The following is an 18,926-nucleotide window of genomic DNA, read 5'->3' on the forward strand; positions in this document are numbered from 1 at the left end:
CAGCATCCAGGCTGTCAAGCTGAAACCACCCATATTGTCACAGCAATTGGGAAGTACTGAAATAGGTTTACTCAAACCTTTACAGGGCATCTTTTTTTTTGTAATTAGCTTGTGGATAATTGAGTTGGCTCCTATAAATGAGATTCTTGCTGACAGCCCTCTCTCTGCCAGCCTGCAAAGCGCCTGCCTGTTTGGCAGAACCCCTCTGGCAGCGTGTCATTGCCATGCAGCTGCTTCAGCCCAGGAGAAGGTTCTTAATTATTTTCCCGTACTGGCCTTCGTATAGCATGGGCCAGATGACTCCCTGGTTCATTCTGGCTGGAGCTCCACGAGCTCCCTTTGCTTTGCTCTTTCTCTAATACCTGTCAATCACTGCAGTGGATATAGGGTCCCTCTGGCTCTAATTTTCTAGAGTGCTTGGGGATAGTGATTATTCCAGGATATGCTAGTAGAAAAAACCCTAGGGTGGGTCTCTGGATTTACTGGTCTCCTTGGGATGGCTTATAAGTCTGAAGTTGGGATCTACTATGGATTCTAAGGTGACTCCTATTCAGATGCTAACATGACAGTGCTATGCTGCTGTTTAGGGAATGTTTGCATCCAGCATCTGGCAGCATAACCAGACAGTGTGGGAGAGATCACAGCTGGGAGCAAGTCTGCCCTACTGTAGGCAGGAAAGTGCAGCCAGTTACAGACTCTAGTGTCTGTATCTGTGTGTATCTTAAGCCCATCACTTCAGGGATTGGGCTTATGTAAGTCGTGGGTTCTGTCTGCCAAACTGTTTAATGAGGACAACAATTATTTCCTTGGCTGCCAGGCTGAATTGCCCACTGTCACAGCTGATGACAAGTCCTGTACAATTGCCTTGTAGCAAAAGGTTCCTGCAGAGTACAGCACACAAAGGTTCTCTTTCACAAAGGTGTCAGCATTACTTTATTTCTAGCCCAGGCTACAGTCCTTCAGCTTGTGGCATTTATGAGCAGATTTGTAATGGGAGGATTGATTTGTCGTCTCCCTGACTGTCCCTGTAGACCCTCATGGGCTCAAGGCTCAATAGTCTTTCCTACCATGAGCGCAGATAATGAGCATTTAAAATAGAGGCCAAAGCCTGAGCTGAATAGAGAAAGGGGAACATGCAATCACTTGAATTTATCACAGCTCTGGCCTGGGGATTTACCCAGTGAGAAGCTGGGATGTTTCTGGTAAGGCCTTTGCCTGCTGCTGGGGAAGGCACACTAGCAGCCCCTTTGGTTCTGCTATCCTGCAGAGGGCATTAAAACTTCACCAAAGGAAAAATGGGCTGGAGCAGGCTAACTGGTGCTTGTCCAGACTGCTCAGATCTTGGACTGTCACTGCAGACGCCAGTGCCTCCAGCCAGCCCCCCACACTGAGCAGTGGTACTGCTCGCTTAGACCAAAGGCTAATGGTGTGCTCTTGAGCTAACCAAATCTCTTTATCTCTCACTGTACTCACAGCAATTAAAAAGTAAAATTAGCTGAATACACTGCTGATTTGTCTGTGTTCCAAACAGCTCTGCAATAACCTTGTTTCTTTCCATCAACTCAGCCCCAGAGGCCCAAGGCAATAAAGATGAGATTTTTAAGTTGGCTTGATTGTATAGGATCAGATCTGCAGGAGTTAACTGCAGCTGAGACTTCCAGAGGGAAATGCTGTTTACATGTGAGAAAATATGCCTTAAATTGAGAAATGGGAAAACTCCTTCTCCTGCTTTCTTCCCTGCTATTTCCCTCCATCTCCATCTGGCAGGAGGTGGGACCCCTCAGCCCCTCCCCCTGCACTGTTGTGACCATGCTGGAAATCAAGATCTTCCCAGATCCCTCCTCATAGGCTCTATAATATACTGGTTCTAGCCCAGCCAGCCCCAGAGCAGCTCTCCTGCTTCTGCTCTTGCCTTTCCTCTTTCTCAAAACCAAAATAATAAAAAGGCATTGACCAGTTGCGTGGGTGATAAACATCACAGTTCTCTGGGGCATCCAGAACCAGGTCATGGCATTGAGGGCCATCCCATGTTATCTGGTGTGTTCACAGGCTGCAATTGATCTGAGCATTACGTGGTTGAGGTAGTTCGTTGCTCTCCTAACACAAGTACATTATGCACAGAAAAGGGTTATTTTCCCCTTAGCCTGACCAGGCTTATCCATTTTCCCCCTACAAACTTCCATTCCTCTGCCCCTTCTTGCCTCCACAAGGCTCGAAGCAGGAGCTAAGGCTTTTACTCCAAGGCTGGGACATGGTATGGCCCCATGCACAATGCCAGGTGACTTGACCCTGTGACTTGGGAGCTTTCTAAACTTTTCTGTGATGCTGCAATGCTTCTGTTGCAACCTGCTATAACGTAGTTAGGGTTGTGGTAAGGTCTCTCTGTACCTATTTCTGGTTCCTCTTGTTGCTCCATTTTCCACCTCCCTTCACCAAACTGCTTGGTTTCTTGCAACCAGAGCTGAGAACCTGCAAAGAAACTGGAATTTAGGAATTAGTTTGAGGTAGTGTTAAAAAGTCATCACAATTTATGTGTTCATAAACAAAGGACATGCTTCAGAGATGACTTTGTCATTCTACACAATTGAGTGCCTTTAGGAATGCTGCTTTTACAAGCAGCTTTATCCTATGCAATGTAGTAACACCTGGCCTTTGGCCTCGAGGTGGAAGAACCTGTGTCATTTTCCTGGATGCACTCTGTTAATCTGTTATCTCACCATGGATGACTTCAAGTTTGCCTCCCAGACAAGCTGACTTGTAGACAGGGACTTCTCTTCAGAAATTCAGAATGTTGCACTGGAAGATGAAATGAGGACAAACTTGACTGCAGCTCTCTGGCTCTGCTGAAGGGGCTGGAACACATCCTACCAGCTCTCTGCTGCTGAGCTGCTGCTTTGACTGCAGATGCTATTATCATCACTGTTGTTTTTCCCCCGTCATTCCTGAATTTTCTCCTGTGGCCAAAAAGGAAGTAACAGGAATGGGAGCTTAGCTTGAGAGGGCCAAACCCTCCTTTACTTTCTTTGGTTAAATAGACAGGGGTGCTTTTTTTTTTTCTTCCTTTTTCCATTTCTGGAAAAGCCATTAAATCCTATCCCTCTGTTTTCTTCAGCTGCGTTTCTGATGATTCGGTGAAACAGTACACATCAAAGGACCATCTTGCCAAGCATTTCCAGGTTCCTGTGTTCAAGTTTGTGGGCAAAGACAACAAGGTAAGCTTAGAACCCACCTCTCTGACATTGCATCATCCCTGATCTGACTGCGTAGTCTTAGCACGGAATCGGCTGTGTGAGAGCATCAGCAGGAGGCATGGCAGGCCCAAGGCAGGTTCCACTGTGCCTGTTCTAGCTGATGTTTATTTCAGAAGCCTGAAATGGGTTCTTTAAAAAGAGAGTAACAAAAAGAAGTGAAATTAAATGACATACAAAGGACAGTCATGGAGCATCAGTGGTATATATGGCTAATATGGTGTTTTTCCAATGCAGTCTTTGGGATCCCTTATATGCTGGAAGAGAAAAGCATTTGTGTTTCCAGTCACCAAGCAGAAATCTGGGAAATGAGCCACCTTGCAGTATCCTCTCTTTAAAACAAAATCATTTATAGTTTTCAATCTCATCAGTGTTTTCTATCATGTATTTGAACAGATGCCCTTCAGTTTTCTAGATGGGAGGTTTCCAGATACCATTGATCTCAGTGTGCAACCAGGCTGCCCAGGCTGGTGGCAGTTTGGGGCAGAAGCTCTCGAGTAGCAGGACAGCTGAAAGGATAATGCCATCTTCCTAATGCAAATAGCTTTCCTTTTCTGTGCCAGAAGAAACCAGATCTTTCAATCACTGTTATGCTCAGCCAATGTTGCTTGCTCCTAAAGGCATGAGGTTGCCTCTCCAGCCCCTGCAGAACTTCACTATGGTTACAAAGAATGAGATCTTCCAAAATTCACGGATTTTGCTTGGCCATCTGTTTGACACTGCTGCCTCCATGTGCATCCTCCTGTGCAATGGATTTTGCATTAAACCTCGTCATTGATTAAACATTCACAATTGTTTGCTTCCCTAATCACAACTTGCAGGGATCTTACAGCCCTTGTCATTTGGAGGGCAAGGAGCAGCAATCCTGTCACTGTTTGCCTTACTTGTGCAGAAAGAAAGGGCAGCTGTCTCCCTGCTCTTTGTGCTCTCCTTCCCTCAGCTACCAGCCGGAACCCTTCAGCAATTTGCATTCCCCTTGCCTCTCAGGTGCCCATCTTTATGTTTTCCCAGCTCTTGTCAAATTCTCCTGCGTGTTTCTATCAGTCCATCTCCTTGTGAAGCTTCATGTGTTCTTGGCCTGCTTCCTACCACACAGCTGCTGCTGGATCATGCAAGCTCTTCCAAGCTTATGCCTGGCATTTTCATCCCTTCATTTCAAGCCTTTCTGTGCCCCATCTAACCCTTGGCTGAGAGCAGGCACTGTGCTCTGAGGAGGCTCAGCCCTCTCCTAGGCACAGGGGAAACTGGTGGTGCATCCAGCTTGCTGGGGATGGCTGTGGTGACTGAGGACCTTGTTGCTGTGAGACCAGAAATGGCTGCACAGTGTAACTTTCATGCCTGCTGTCTCTCCAGGAAGTGTTCTTGCACTGCCGCATCCTTGTGTGCGGGGCGCTGGATGAAAGCTCCCGCTGCGCCCAGGGCTGCCGGCGGAGGGTGCGCAGGTCGGCTGGGATGGAGGAGCAGGACGAGCCTGGGAACTTGGCAAACCACCTCTTGACAGGCGGCCCCATCAGAATCGACTTCGATGACTGACACCCAACCCCTGGAACAGCATCTCTGCCTGAGACCGTTCTTAGCAGTGTCTTCTTGCCTGGTTGTTTGAGAAGCGAGAGGTGTTTGACAAAGCCCCACTTGAACCTCAGGACTTGTTCCCTAGCCCTGTAATGGTTGGTTGTGAAGTAGGCTTGGCACTTGAGGCAGCCAGCTGAGTGCAAGCCAGACAGCAGAGCGGTTTGGTTTTAGCTCCATTCGATTGGTTGAAAGAATCCTGCTGCTTTGCAGGTTTGAACCATTATCCAACTTTGTCTTTCCCTATAGCCACCCACAGGTTCCATAGGACTGTTCATCTTGGGCTCAACATACTATTCAAGCCCTTCTTTCATCAGATAATAAAAACAGTATTATAGCTGAACATGTTGGCTATGAAGTTCTGCGAATGATGCTGAAGTTTGTGGATGTGCTGTGATTTTGGATGACCTTTAATAAAAATGTATAAAAATATATATCCCATAATGTGCAAGTTCCTTGGCGCTACTGAACAGTTGTCATTGCAGGCAGCTTAAACTAGGTCTATCACAGGCACATTTGAAGGTTATTTTTAAGTAGTCATAGGTATTTAATAGTGTTTTTTAATTGTCTTTTGATAATTGCATGCAGTTTAACAGTGTCTCTTTTATTTAGCATATCATTTGTTCTTTCTTTCTTTCCTCTCCAACCCCTCCAACAATGCGGTGCCTATTGTAAGTGCTATAGCACTTCTTTTTGAAGAAAAAGATCATTAAAAATCTATACACGCCCACCCCAAGTGTGTTGCTACCAAGTCTATGTTTGAAGGTTGTGATGATGCATTACCCTTCACAGGAGGGGCTGTGCCTCTGCCAAAGGGATTTGAGCAATGCATATTTACAAATGATCACTGCAAATAGTTAATGTGGATGGTTGCTGGGGACAGGGGTGTCCCCAGTGAGCCTGGTGACAGGAGACATTGTGGCCTTGTTTGTGGTCTCCTTGTGGGTGAGAAGTGGCTGGAGATGCAATTACTGGTGTTGGTGGTGTCACGAAACTTGTCAGAAATCCCTCTGAGCCACCAAACTCCTTCCAAAGAGAACAGAAAAGGTGATAACTCAGGGCTCTCTGAGCATCACTCAGGAGCAGGACTGCTGTGTGGTGAAGGATTACAAATGCAGATGGAAGGAGATGAGCAGTGAAGAACGAAGAAAGAGGCAGGGCTGGGGGGTGAAGAAGCAGCTGTCCTCACTGGTGGCTGTGGCTCAGCAGTGTGCTCATGTGGTTCTCTGCTGGAAGGCTCACCTTGTGCAGCCCCATCGTGTGTGGGTTCAGAGGGATGCTGCAGGTCCCCACTAGTCTGCATTACTGATTTTCTGCTTCAGCTGGAAGCAAGCAAATTGCTGCCAAGGCCAAGATTTGTTGCTACTCTGAAATGGAGGGTGAGACTGTGTGAAGGAACCATTTAGAAGGGAGTCACAAATCACCCCAGCAATATTCCATTCCTCAGATTTATTTCTTCTGGTGACTGACATTTAAGTGATGAATGGGTGTTTGATGGGCTGGGAGTTTTCTGATTTTTCTAAGTGATTTCATGGCTGTTTTTCTGCTTTGGGAATATATGTGTGTGTGCATCCGTGCTAGACAGAATAGATGAAAATTTTCTTGGGAAAATAAGTGGAAAGACATTTTTTCATGTTATCTAACCATATGTGAAGGAAAAAGAAATGAAAAAGCCCCCTACTCGCATCACTATGCTCTCCTGGTTCTGCTGATTCACTTCTGCATTATGACCACATTGGTAATTTCCTGCTGTCACTTCTTTGCTCAGGCAGCCCCCGTTGCATGTTCTTATTTTGATAAAACAAGAGCTGGGAAATGAAATTAATTAGCTGGTGCATTCCAGAGAAGCAACGGGTGTTTTTGTTAGCATGAGATGGATGAGAGTGGTGGAAGATGAGATTAGTTTCTCTGCTTGCTTTAGTTACTGTGCACATTATTTGGTCCTTCCTGACTGATTCATGCAAAGCAGCCTTTCTGCTCCACAGCTTTTTGTTAAATCAATTGGAGGAGCCATGAGGAGGAAACACTGCTCTGCATGGCCATGTGAACAGCGCACTCTGGGAAGGTGTCTGGTTTGTCCTGCGAGCAGGATAGTTGCTCTGCTATCTGCCACTGCCCTGCCTCCAACAGAGAGGGAATGGCTGCCAGTCAGAGGACTAAACCATTTCTCTAAGTCTTTTCTCTCCCCAGTTTGCCTTCTGCTTCCATCTGTCTTCTTTGTCAGCTTTACATCCTGGATGTAATATCAAAGGCCGAACTCACATAAGGGCCAAGGGATTTGTTCTTCTATTTAATTTAATCACGCATGACACAGTGCAGAAACAAACCATGCGGCAGGAGCAGGTGCTGAGCATGTGGAAGGCACCACACCAGTGCTCCTGAGGGCCCCTGGCTGCTGCTGAGCGTAGTTCTGAGTCCAAGCACTGTTAGAGCTGCCTGCCACGTGGGACTGGCATTCTGGCTCGTGTCACCTCATTCTCTTGTAGGGTATTAAATGAAAATCAGAATGGTAGATTTCCAGGAGGAGCCACCCAGTACCTGCCATCCCAGTCCATGTTTGTGTCCTCCACGGAGACGCAGAGATTGCTGTTTGAGGCACTGCTGCTGGAAGAGAGCACTCTGACCAACCAGCTCAAACAAGAGTAAGAGCTGAAGTAATCCTGCCAAAGCACAAAGCCAACAGGAGGCCTCCAGGTAAGCACAGTATCTTTGTCTTGTTCAGAGCAGTAATGAAGATGACCCAAACTTTGGGCACTGAGCTGCAGTGTCCTATGTTCAGCCTCCCATGAGGCTGCTCACTGCTAAGGAGCAGGAGTGGCTTGGAGGGGAAGCCATTATTTGTTCAGCTGCAGACATTTTACTATAGTTCATGCACCATTTCTATCCTTGAGTCACTGCCACCACTTGAAGTTTTGAGTTTCCTTGTCGAGCTGCTCTTGGCTTTTTATGTAATTCCAGTGCTTACCTTTGTAGTGCAGAAAAATGTGCTTCTTCAATAGCTGCCCCACCAGCAGCAGACTGAGTTGTTTTGGTGTGAATGGCAGTTTGAAAGCACGGAAGAATTATTTATGTTAGTGGGGTCTTCAAAGTATCAGTGTGTGGATAGAGATTTTGTTCAGAACCCTTGGAATCCTCCAGTGTATGTCATTATCTGTCATCAGTTGCACGCCCTGGCTTTAATCTGATATTGGGCTACTGAGCTTAGACAAGATATATTATTTAAATTGTGTCATTTAATCATAAGAGAGTGCTAACATTTAGAACTGGCAACAGGCATGATTTCGCTAATGAAATGCAACGTTTGGGAAGCGTTTGGAATGAGAGATGTTTCCTTCCCTTCTCTAGCCAAAAGAGTGTTTTTCTTAGATGGCAAATTAGTGTGTCCAGCCTCATGCTCTGATAGATGTGTGCTGCAGTGAAACTTGGCAGTGCAGTATTCACTCTCCACTGGCATTAGCACAGCCAGGAAAGGATGTCATTGCAGCTGGTCACAGTAAATGAAGGTCCTTCTCTATGGAAGACATCCCCATGCACCTCGTACTATCACTTCCAATTCCCTGTTTTTGTACCATTGGACTCTTGTTATTGCAGGCTATTTGGGGCCAGATGATTCTCACTGCTGTTGACTATAAAGCAAAGACGACTAGCAAGTATAGGAATACAGGGCTTAAATAATTTATAGCTCCATGCATCCATTTAAATACAAACTAGAAGAAAGGTAATGAAAACAGACTCTTTCTATTCTTGTTATATTACCTTCTGTAGCCTTAACTTTCCCGTGACAGCTGGAAGAAAATAGCCATAAATATATTTGCAGAAAACTGAAGAATTTTTGTGTCATGGCATGCACACCCAATAGCAACTTCCTTTCAGCAAGAAACACAGATGAAAGATGTCTGTAAATGTTATATGTTGATGAAATTCTGCTTACCGCTTTAAATTCTGATTTTATACACAATAAAAGCTCCCAATAGCATATGGAAGTATTAACCACTTTTTAAACAGTGCCTTCTGAGATAACTGATCTCTCTCAGCTGGCAGTGTCTCTGCCCCACCAAGGTAGCAAGTAAGCCCTGCCATCTGACAGATAAGCATCCAGGCTTTGGAAAGTCTCATCCAAGATAAATGTGAGCCTTGTACATCCTTTGTGTGAAAGATGGAGGTAGGTACTCAGCCATTTAGTGTTAACAGGGATCCAGAAGGAAAAGCTTGCTAGAAGATACAGGAAGAAAATAATTAAACAGAAACAGTCTGAATGTCACTGAAAAGGAAAAGCAGCTCCCTTTCCTGAGAGTGTGGGAGAGTGCTGTAGGTGTGTAAGAGGGGCTGTGGATTAGTGCTCTGCACATCTGAGACACGATGGACTTTGGTCCTCTTCTGCCCAGACAAGAAAGACACCAGTGTCACAAACACGCTGAATCCTTCTCAGGTTACCAAACCCATGGGTGTTTTACATTGTTTCAGGATCCACTGAGTATTAAATAAACAGTGTAGTCAGAGTGTGTAAAGATAGAACAGAAAATGTCAGGGGTACGTGTGAGCGTTGCAATGAGTGCAAGTCACCCCTCTCCTTCAGTCTCTGGAGATGGAAAAACATGAATAGTGTGGCCACAGGCTGAGATTGCCAGAGGCTGCAGAAGCCTCTGCCTTGCACTGCAAATGAGAAAGTTAAGGGGCTGGGGAAGCTAGCAGAGTGGCAAACAAACAAGTGAAGCCCCTTGTTTATAACCAGCGCTATATCCTGCCTGCCTTTCCAGATCAGTCTGCAGAGAAAATTGGCATCAGGTCATTCTGTTAGAGCTGGAAAGGGATAGGGCAGTGTAACTGCAGCTGTGGAGGACAGCAGGCATCTCTGCCCTGCTTGCACAAGCTGCCTCCCCTTTTGCAGCCTTCTGCCCCAAAACTGCAGCCGATGTGTGCTGCTTGGCCCAGATCCCCCCGTCCTGTGCTCGGCCAGAGGGCTGCTGGAAGTCACTGTGATGAGGTGCTGTGTGTGAGAGGGAACGTTGGCAGCAGCTTGTGGAGGCCAGGGGGATCTGCTGTGCTTCATAGCTCGTCTCTCTCTTCCTCGCTGCAAATGCAGGCACTCCGCTGGCTGTTCATGAAGGGTCTGCAGCCCAGGGTCCAAACAGCATTGAACACTGTGTCTGCGATGGACTCACAGGCTGCAGGGAAGGAAGAGATCAGGCATGTCAGGAGTGGGCTCCCCAGGGTGTTGGTGGGTTGAGCCTTGTGCCGAGTCCTGTGGTTTTGCAGTTGGGAATGTGGACTGTTTCTCTCTGGGTGTTGTATTTGTACAAAACCAGAAGATACCTTCAGCAAAAGTGGGGACTCATCTCTTCCTGATGTGACACCAATTTCCCTCCATGCACTTCCTCCCACCTCTCTCAGGCTTTTCTGTTAGATGGATCGCTTGGAGCGCTGCAACTAGCACTGTGTACCAAGCACATTTCCCACTAGACCTCAGCAGCACTGTTTCTCCCATCTGCCTTTCCTCACAGCTGCTTGTAGCCACTATGAACTAATCTTTGCAGGCATTTGGAAGTTACGGTGCCAGCACACTGTGCCTGCAACAGTGTACCTGTCTGCTAGCCCCTTTCCTTCCCCTAGAGTGCTTGTTCTAATGGGAGGTGCAACCTGGACCAGTAGGAAGTGTCCCCACTGATAGCAGGGGGTTGGAACTAGATGATCTTAAAGTTCCCTTCCAACTCAAACCATTCTGTGACTTCTAAAACAGCCCTGAAGGACTGTCAGATCAACAGGTTAATATAAGGTCTTTAAGGTTGTGGCTCAGTGGTGCTACCTGTGCTGCTTATCTGTGAATCAGAGCCCGGTCCTCAGTTCTCCAACTCATTGGCCCTTGGCCATGTACAGGTTTGAGTGTGTGACTCACAGATTCTGGAAGACTTTTTGGTCTTCCATGAAGGCATCTGAATTCTCAGGGAGGGCATCCAAGGATTAAAAGAATTGCTTTTAGGAGTTTTTGGTTTCCTTTTTCTCCTTTCCACGCATCTTTCCAAGCATGGCCAGATGTAAATAACTTCAGACATCCATCCATCCCTGGGGCAGGAGCATGTGTGGGCAGATCTCAGGAGCATGTGCTCTCCCTTAGCTCTGACCCATCTTTGACAGTACTGGGCAGACTTGCTGCTCCCTCCAGGTTTCTGCTTTGTTTGGCAATGAAGTGTCTCCCTGTGCACACCCTCTCTTTCCTGCCACCATTTGTTCCCTGCTTGGGGGATGTGAGCTGGGGAATATACCTTCCACCTTGGAGACAAAGCCGAGGCTGCGCTTGAGGTCAGAGCAGATGGAATGGAGGCACCAGCGGAACTTGGCATCACAGCGGTATTTGTTGGCCCCACAGGTGTCATAACAAACATCCAGCTGGTTGCAGCACTTGGTCATGGCAGGGATGCCCAAATCTAGCTGGGGAAAGAAAGAAAAGGAGCATCTCTTGGCTGCTTCCTGGCCTTGGACTTGCACAGCCACAACTAGCTGAGAATGTACAGCTCTGCTCCCCCAAACTAGAGGTATGGCAAAGCCTCCAGTTCTCTTTCCTCCTGTTTGCACAGCCTGCTTCTCGGCCTAGTAAATCATCTATAAGGGTTATCAATGCCTTGCTTCTTACAGATGTGCTTATGAGCCCAAGGACAAATATAGTTTGCTTGGAGGAAAGCTGCAGCTTAGCTAATAACTGCGGGGTGGTGGGACAGGTCTGTCTCCTGGAGGGACGGGACTCATTAGCTGGTTAGAAATTCTTCCTCTTTTCAGCCTTCCTCATGCAATATTTATTTAGGAGACGTGTTTTCTCCTCATTGCGTTCAGTGCTCATGATTGCCTGCATAAGGAGGTGGTACTGCAGAAATGCCCACAAGGTTTGCAATGAAACGTGGTTTAAGGAACTAATCTAACATGAAAAATGGGTTTTAAAGGGAGGGTTTTTCAGAGCAGGAATCTGTCTAATTGCTGCAGGCTTCATGGGCAGCAGTAATGCACTGGCTGAATAGTAATTCCTGCTCTAAGAGCCTCCTGGGAGAGCTCTTCCTGGTGATTCCAATATTATTTCATTAATTGCCTTTAAAATAGTGAGAAGGTGCAGTATTAAAGCCCATGGGTTTATTTCAGTGCTCAAGAGAAGCAAAAAGCATGGGAGGGACAAAGGGCCAGGCGAGGATAATACATTTAGCCACTGCTGTTTGTGCATTATGTTAATGCACAATTAGCATAGCCTCTGAGCTGCCCAGTGTTGGGTGTTTCCTATCCCAAAAGCAGAGAATTGATAATATCACTTTCCACCCCCCACACCCTTACTGATGCTTTTCTTGGCCAGCCCTTTTCTCCTTCTAGCACTTATATGCTCAGGAATCTTTCAGTACCTACAGAGCAACAGGTCAGGCCTTCATAGGCCTAACTCCTGCCTACATGATTCCTGCTTCACTTCCTTTAGCAGCTGAGGTTTAATGCTTTCCTGACTGACAGTAAATAGGGCTATACTTGGGCTGACACCTTCACCTTGCCTGCTGTCAGCAGCCAGCCGTGTCTCCTGGCAGTCTTGGCAGACAGCTCATCCCCAGCACAACCCACTGGTACTCCCTCCTTTTTCCAGAGTCGGGAGGAGAAGCATCACACAGGCAGCATGCAGCAATGCTCAGCATTGTCTTTCCCCCACATCATTAGCTGCTTAGAGATGGTTAGTTGTGATTAGAGAGATTCATTAGTTAGGAACAGTACATACACTTTGGGGTACCTTGAGCCCCAGAAAATAGGAGCTGCAGCCGTTTGGTTCTTGGGGCTTGTAGTGAGGTCGTGGCATCGGAGCCTTTCCTGAGGAAGAAAGGAAAAAACATGAGGAACACTGATCTTCCCAAGAGCTGTACCAAAGAGCTCTGGGGCTCTCCCCTGCTCTTAGCCATGGGTGAGTCCCTCTTCACAGCGTGGGGTTTTGCAACCGAGCAGCCCTCTGTGCTGCAGCTGGGGCTATGCAGCTGCATTCTGAATTCCTCCAGAAAACTCCTCTCCATCCCCAGCGTGCTCAGGGTCAAAGAGCTACAGATCAGTGCAGAGCCATTCCTGGCTGATCTTGGTCCCTGCGTTTGGTGAATGCACTGTTCTTTTAAGCTCCATTTCCTCTGTTTTCTTCTTGCCAGCACTGATAACCATTTCAGATGCTTTTCCCCTTTTTTTCTATCATAGCACCTGAATTACCAGCAATTAATACAGCCATAAGTCTGCTGTGTTCTTGGGAAGGCCTCATAGCAGGATGCCTCAGAAGGTCATATATGGGAGTGTTCCCAGTACCTTCTAAATTAAAAACTGCCTGAGTGGTTTTGTTTAAACAACAGGCTTGCGACAAATAGCAAACCAAAACACTGTCTGGCTGTGGGATGTCAATAGGCAGCTTTCTCCAGCCCTAAACAAATGCAGCAGGCTTCAGGGATTTAGCTGTCTGCCAGCCAAGATAAAGCTCTCCTGCTGATATTCTCAGCGGGCAGTGGCATTTGTGTGGGGAGGTATTTCTCAGTGTTGTTGTGTCCTCTTTCTGTCCCCTTCAAATAGGCCAGATCTGGTTTCTGCTCCAAATAGTTTTCTGGTGCAGAAAGCGTTGTTGTTCTGAGCAGCTAGAACTGAGTTAGGAGTAGTGAAAGAACACCAGTCAGTCACAGCACACTGCCCTTGCAGGATTGTCTTTGCACTGACACATAGCAAGTCCATTGAGCTTTGCTGGCACAAGGTAATTTCTGGGTTTGAGACACATTACACTATTTAGTGATTATGCCACAGAGAGAAAGCATTGCATCTATAGATGGGCTGAATCTTACAACCCCAAACTTACAGGCAATACAGTGAGAGGAGGACTGCTCCCTGGGTGCGTGTCACAGCCCAGGTGCAGTTTTAGAAGGGGCCAAGAGCTGGAACTCAGAGTTCAACCCGAGCTGAGCAAGGAAGCAGAGGCAAGTTCACAGTTCAAGGTGTATTTTGCAGGATGAGATCAAATTTAATGACTTGCTGTAGTATTGGTAGTGAGTTGTGTTCCATTGTCAGTTATGGGGTAAGAAGGCAGAGCAGGAGGGAGGCTATTTTTGGATGTGGAGATCATAGAATCATTAAATTACTCAGGTTGGAAAAGACCTCAAAGATCATCAAGTCCAACCGCAGCCTGACCATAGTACCTGACTCTAACAACACTCTGCTAAATCATATCTCTGAGGTAACTGAGATAACAGTTTCCAGAGAAAATCCTCAGTAAGCTTAAGCTACAGCTATTGTAATGTCTTACACAGGTGGCTGGAGTGAAAAAATCTCTGGTGAATGCTGTGGAATCAACAAAAGTTCTCAAGATGAGCCCATGTAGGAAAGCCACCTCCTCCTCTCTGACAAACTGAGCTTAATCATTTGTCAAATGCACCTTTCTGAACTAGATAAAGTCCAAGACACCACAGTTAACCTCACTCCCACAACCTGTTTTGTAGCGCAGGAAAACAAAAACAAAAGCAAGGCACCATTTACAAGTGATCCTCATTCTACACACAGCGATTCTGTGATTGATATCACTGCTTGCTACTCCTATAGACACGTCTGTGATGGGGAGGGGACACAGTGGGTCCTGCCAGCTGTGTTTCATCACTTGCCACACAGCCCTGCTGAGAAAGTTTCTTTAGAGGATTTATTTCAGGGCACGGCCTCACTGGCATCATAGAGAACTGAGGTTGAGCTGCTAATGGGAAGTGAGCATCCCTGATGCATTTTAATATCTCCAGGCTGCTGTAGCTGTACCAAGGGACTGGAGAACAGCCAGCTGGCTAGAGGAGAGCTCTGGCCCATGCAGGAGGTCTCAGGCGCTGCAGTGCTGGTGCAGTGGGGCAGAAGGGAATACGTTTCTAGGTGAACAGATGGTCCTGGGGTCCCACACTGTGACCCTCCAAGACCCACCTGGACAGCTGGGAGAAGCTATCCAGGGATTTACTCCCTGTTCAGGACACTGTTCTCCCCGAGGGGTTTCATAGGGAGGGGGAGATATTTTCCAGCAAATACTTGTATAACCAAAATTTCCTGATTTAAGGGAGTAATCTGTCATGTTGTTTGTTTTCTGACCTCACCAGGTGCTGATAAATCCAATCTAGCAGCCAGAACAGCCAGTGCTTTGTGCTCAGCTGAAGATGGATGTGTCAATTACAGGTGAGTCCTGACCTTTATCATGGCAAAATAAGCAATTATCAGTATCCCTTGTCTGAAATGAAAGAGTGGAATGCACCTATTTTATTCCTTGGCTGGAAAAAGAGCAATCAGGCCCTGATTCAGCAAGAAAGCAATACAGATGGTTGGCGTTCATTCTTCAGGGCACAGGCATTTAGCCTCACTGGTTTGGGATCCTCCCTGCATCCCCTCTGACTGCTTGAGCTAAAGACCAGCACGAACAAGTGGTCCCGGGGAGGGACAGAGGGACCCGTGGGGCATGTGGGCAGTGTTTGAGAATTGCTCCCTCCAACAGTAATTAATAGTTGTTCAGCAGAGGACAAAAACAGTGCTAAAGAAGTGCTTGTTTTTTCCTTTTGAGGTAAAGCGTTTCTCTGATATGAAGAAGGATGTTCCAGCGGAATGGGCAGGGCTTTGCACAGGACCAGGGGAGTGAGGCCAGGACAGGGAAAGCCATGGCCTGAGAGCAGCGACTTTTCTGGAACTTAACAATGGTGAGTCATGAGCCTCCCTGAAGCGAGCTCTATCACCCGTCTTCCCTTCCTTGGCCTCAGCACACTACAGCATCTGCATTTCTCCCGGTGTCCTCCCCACAGTGGGCTCAGGAGATGTTTTCATTGGGCGGGGAACACTGAAGATAGGCCCACACAGCCCAGGGAGGCACAGTGTGCAGCACACTTCCTAGAAGTAGTGGGGTGTGTGTGGACAGTAACTGAGCTGGGAGGATCTCTCAAAGCATTGAGTCCACATCTGTAAACAGGAATGATTAAGGCAAGAAGGGATGGAAACATCTCAGTGCTCACAGGCACCTTACTCAGGCAGTCACTAGGGATGTGGGATGAAACTGAGAGGAAAGTGGCTCATGGGCATCTCTTGGTGGGCAGGTAACAGAGGGCTGGGCTCTCGCTGCAAGGACAGACATGGGAAGCTGGCAGCAGGGTGTGGTTCCTGCTGTCCTCAAACAGCAGGTTGGATGTTAAGAAAAACTTCTGTGTCTGCTCCCACGACAAACCAAACTCTTCCTTTTTGGTAAATCTCTCAAAGTCCAAGTCGAGGAGCTTTGCTTTGTTCCACCTTGAGTACTAAAGGTTCCTCCATGGTGACATGGGTCCCGTTTACTTTCCTGTTATCTCCCCTCCTCCAACCCTTGCTATTAGCCAACCTGCAGCTGCTGAATAACCCACTCCGAAGGTTGCTGAGATTACGGCTACCAGTGGCAGCACCAACCCCTCCTGCCTCAGGGCTGCTCTTCCTCCCTAGCAGGCCTGGTAGCTGGCAGCCTGGCTGCCTTCATACTCTTTCTGCATCCTCTCCTCTTGTTCTCTTCTGCCTGGCACAGAGCAGGCTGCTCTCAGTTAGAGGGATGAGGGTTCCTTGTGCTGGCACTAGTAGAACAACTGTGACTCCTGCAGTGACCCATCTGTGCTGAGTAGGGTGTGGGTTTGGTTATGGGTGCAAGAGGCTGTGGTCTTGGGGAAGGAGAGCTGTGATTGTCGGGGAAAGAAGGAGCAGGGTGAGAAGAGCTGTGTGGGGATGTGGGGTAGCAGCATGGCTCTGAGGGCTCCATTAGCATCCAGTTAGGAAAGCAGTAGAAGATATCTGTCACAGGCATAAAGCAATGTGTGCAATTTGTGGAAAATTGGGCCAGGCCAACTTCACTGATGGCCTTCCTGCCCTCCCCGAGGGCTCCTGTGCACAGACGGTGCCTACTGCAGGAATTGAAGCTGACCCCAGCCCCTGACACAGTGCTCTGCCCCATATCCCCGGTGTGGGACACCCCTCACTTACCATATCGACATCTGTATTGGCAAACACCATTTTTCCCTCCGAGCAGTTCCAAGAAGGAGTCGAAATAGCTGTTAACCGTCTCGAAGCTGCCCCGGATGGCCCCGATGCCCCACTCTGGAAGGAAGGACTCTGTGTCGGAGGTTTGGGCGGTGTTTTCCTGTGTGGTTTCCTCGGTGCAGTGCCCCAGGTGCAGGGTCAGGCACAGAACCGCTGCCTCCAGGAGCAGCCGCATCCTGCAGCCCGGACGCAGGCCCCGTGCCCTCGTGCACGCTGATGTGTGGGCAGGGAGCAGTGGGAGCAAGCTGTGTGTGTGGGAGGAGGTGAGCACCCCACTGCCCCGGACTTTAAACACTGCTGAGGGACTGGAATGAGGTCACACTAATCAGAGTGCAAAGTGCATCATGGGGTTTGGACTCACAGAAGAACACCGGTTTTGCATTTGCACAATCCCACTGGAACCGGCCCAGCCATCACGGTACCAGGGGTTTGGCTGCTGTGACAGGGTCCTCCAAAAAGGCCCTTCCCTGGGGCTGAGCAGGGGCTGCTGCTCACGAGGAAGCCCTTCGCTGCCCACCATGCCCTGCTGCTGCCTGCAGGGTTGGGAGTGTCTGCCTCCAACCTCCCCTGCTCTGCAGTAGCAGCACCGCTCCCATGAGGCACTGCTGATGCTGGGGCCTGTGGGACACACGTGGCCATGAGGGGGTTCAAAGTTACTCATTAAAAGAAAACAACTGATCAAACCAACAGCAACAGACAGTGCAAACCACTGATAAAGGGAAGAGAAATGGCTCCGTTTGGGAAGCTCTGGATGCATCCCACTCAGACACAGCTGCTCTGCAGGCTGCCCTGCACTGCAGTCACCAGAAGCTGCTCCAGTGGCCACTTCTGTTCAGGCACTGCACTGCCAAGGGGAAACAGGCTGTGGGCTGTTTAATGAATAGCAAACGTAAGTGCAAATCCTAACACGCTGTTTTTCAGGAGGCTCAGGCCCATGTCATGCTTACTGCCCAAACACCAGAGCCCTGCAGTGCCTGACTGCCAGTGCCTTTCCTGCCCTGTGCTCCAGCTACAGGATAAGGACCAGACCACAGCTGCCAGTACAGGTCAGTGGGGGAAGAGCAGGCAGTTGTCCTGTGCCTTCCTGAGCAGTGCAGTCCTGGAGCCAGCTGCTGCTTTCTGAGACCTGTTCCTGCCTCAGAAACACTTTGCAGGTGGTGCAGGAGACCCAGGTCTATCCTGCAGGTCAGGCCATGCTGGGGATCCTTCTGGTGACTGTGCAGGAATGGGCAGCTGTTGCTGGGATTTGTTATCAGGCAGCCCCACTGAAGGCATCCAGGTGGCCGTGTCTGGTGCACAGCTTTGTTACCTTGCTGTCCCATATTTCACCCAGTGCAGACAAGCAAGGGACAAATGCTGGCAGGTCAGCAAGGGATGCACAATACAATGCCTGGTGCGTGAGCTGTGTGTGCACTGTGCTGTGCAGGGTGTGCAGTCTGGAGGCTCTGGGCAGCGAGTGTGGAGCCAGGGCCACTTGCAAAATCCATCAGGATCTTTTAGGAAAGTTGGACAGGGCTGGGGAGCAGTTGGCAGTGTGCGGGGCCAGGGAAAAAAGCTTCCCTGCTGGTTCGTCTCTTGTGGTGAAGCAAAGGCCTGTGAATGAAAAAGCAGCCCTGAGCTGCTGCCCCAAAATGTGGTGGCTGTTCTGCCCTCCTCCAAATGAGGCTGCAGATGCCCCCTCCCTCTGACAGCTTCTCTCTCTGCATGAGGGAGGTATGGGTGGTGGTGAACTCGGACAGCTGGGTTCTGAACCTCATCCTGACCTCAGAACGAGCAGCTCCAAACTCCACGCATTCATTTCTGACTCTGTAATGCTCAAATATAGAGCAGCCCGGGGCAGGGATGAGTCACTGCTCCTAATGGCACAGTCAGTGCTGGCAGTGCTGCAGCGTGGTGGTGGGGAGCACTGAGTGGGCAAGGGCGTGTGGGTGGGCTTGGCAGGGCCTTCCCTTTGTGCTGTGCTGGGGCTGTGATGGAGCATGGGGGGACTGCTCACCCCTTTGGGGGTGAGGTGCTGCTGTTGAAGCACGGTCTGAGGCAGGAAAGCCATCAGCCCGTGGTTAAAGTTCG

General features: G+C 48.5%; 2 protein-coding genes and 1 long non-coding RNA gene across 6 annotated transcripts in view; 2 read left to right on the plus strand and 1 right to left on the minus strand.

Moving 5' to 3' along the window:
* The window catches only part of OIT3 (oncoprotein induced transcript 3), a 31,953-nt gene extending 26,406 nt beyond the window's left edge, over positions 1-5,547 (plus strand). For all 3 annotated transcript variants that reach the window (XM_015866284.3, XM_015866285.3, XM_015866287.3), the window contains 2 exons: positions 3,113-3,212; positions 4,602-5,547. In XM_015866284.3, coding sequence (XP_015721770.2) covers positions 3,113-3,212; positions 4,602-4,781 — 280 coding nt within the window. In that variant the 3' untranslated portion in view covers positions 4,782-5,547. The remainder of the gene's footprint in view (positions 1-3,112; positions 3,213-4,601) is intronic.
* A 2,929-nt stretch (positions 5,548-8,476) lies between these two features.
* Positions 8,477-17,147, minus strand: PLA2G12B (phospholipase A2 group XIIB). Of its 2 annotated transcripts, none has more exons than XM_015866314.3 (4): positions 16,800-17,147; positions 12,565-12,641; positions 11,078-11,243; positions 8,477-9,982 (listed from the first exon to the last, which is right to left on the minus strand). In XM_015866314.3, the coding sequence occupies exons 1-4, from the start codon at positions 17,029-17,031 to the stop codon at positions 9,864-9,866; spliced, it is 594 nt and encodes a 197-aa protein (XP_015721800.1). In that variant the 5' UTR covers positions 17,032-17,147; the 3' UTR covers positions 8,477-9,863. The 2 variants fall into 2 exon arrangements, with proteins under 2 accessions (XP_015721800.1, XP_015721799.1); XM_015866313.3 differs by having other exon boundaries at positions 12,553-12,641.
* LOC146759950 (uncharacterized) lies at positions 15,371-17,899 on the plus strand. The gene is made up of 2 exons (XR_014948569.1): positions 15,371-15,505; positions 17,778-17,899. It is a non-coding gene; the product is annotated as an uncharacterized LOC146759950 (long non-coding RNA).
* Positions 17,900-18,926: the final 1,027 nt, after the last annotated feature.

Source organism: Coturnix japonica, chromosome 8 (assembly GCF_054131305.1).
Source record: "Coturnix japonica strain WE chromosome 8, WE-NBRP24, whole genome shotgun sequence".
Classification (NCBI taxonomy): domain Eukaryota; kingdom Metazoa; phylum Chordata; class Aves; order Galliformes; family Phasianidae; genus Coturnix; species Coturnix japonica.

Excerpts from the sequence above, each read along its gene's own strand:
- PLA2G12B (XM_015866313.3), bottom strand. The coding sequence starts at position 17,031 with ATGCGGCTGCTCCTGGAGGCAGCGGTTCTGTGCCTGACCCTGCACCTG. Across the intron at positions 12,642-16,799 it reads CCAATACAGATGTCGATATG|GAAAGGCTCCGATGCCACGA; the intron begins GTAAGTGAGGGG and ends TTTCTTCCTCAG. Across the intron at positions 11,244-12,552 it reads GGCTCAAGGTACCCCAAAGT|CTAGATTTGGGCATCCCTGC; the intron begins GTATGTACTGTT and ends TTCTTTCCCCAG.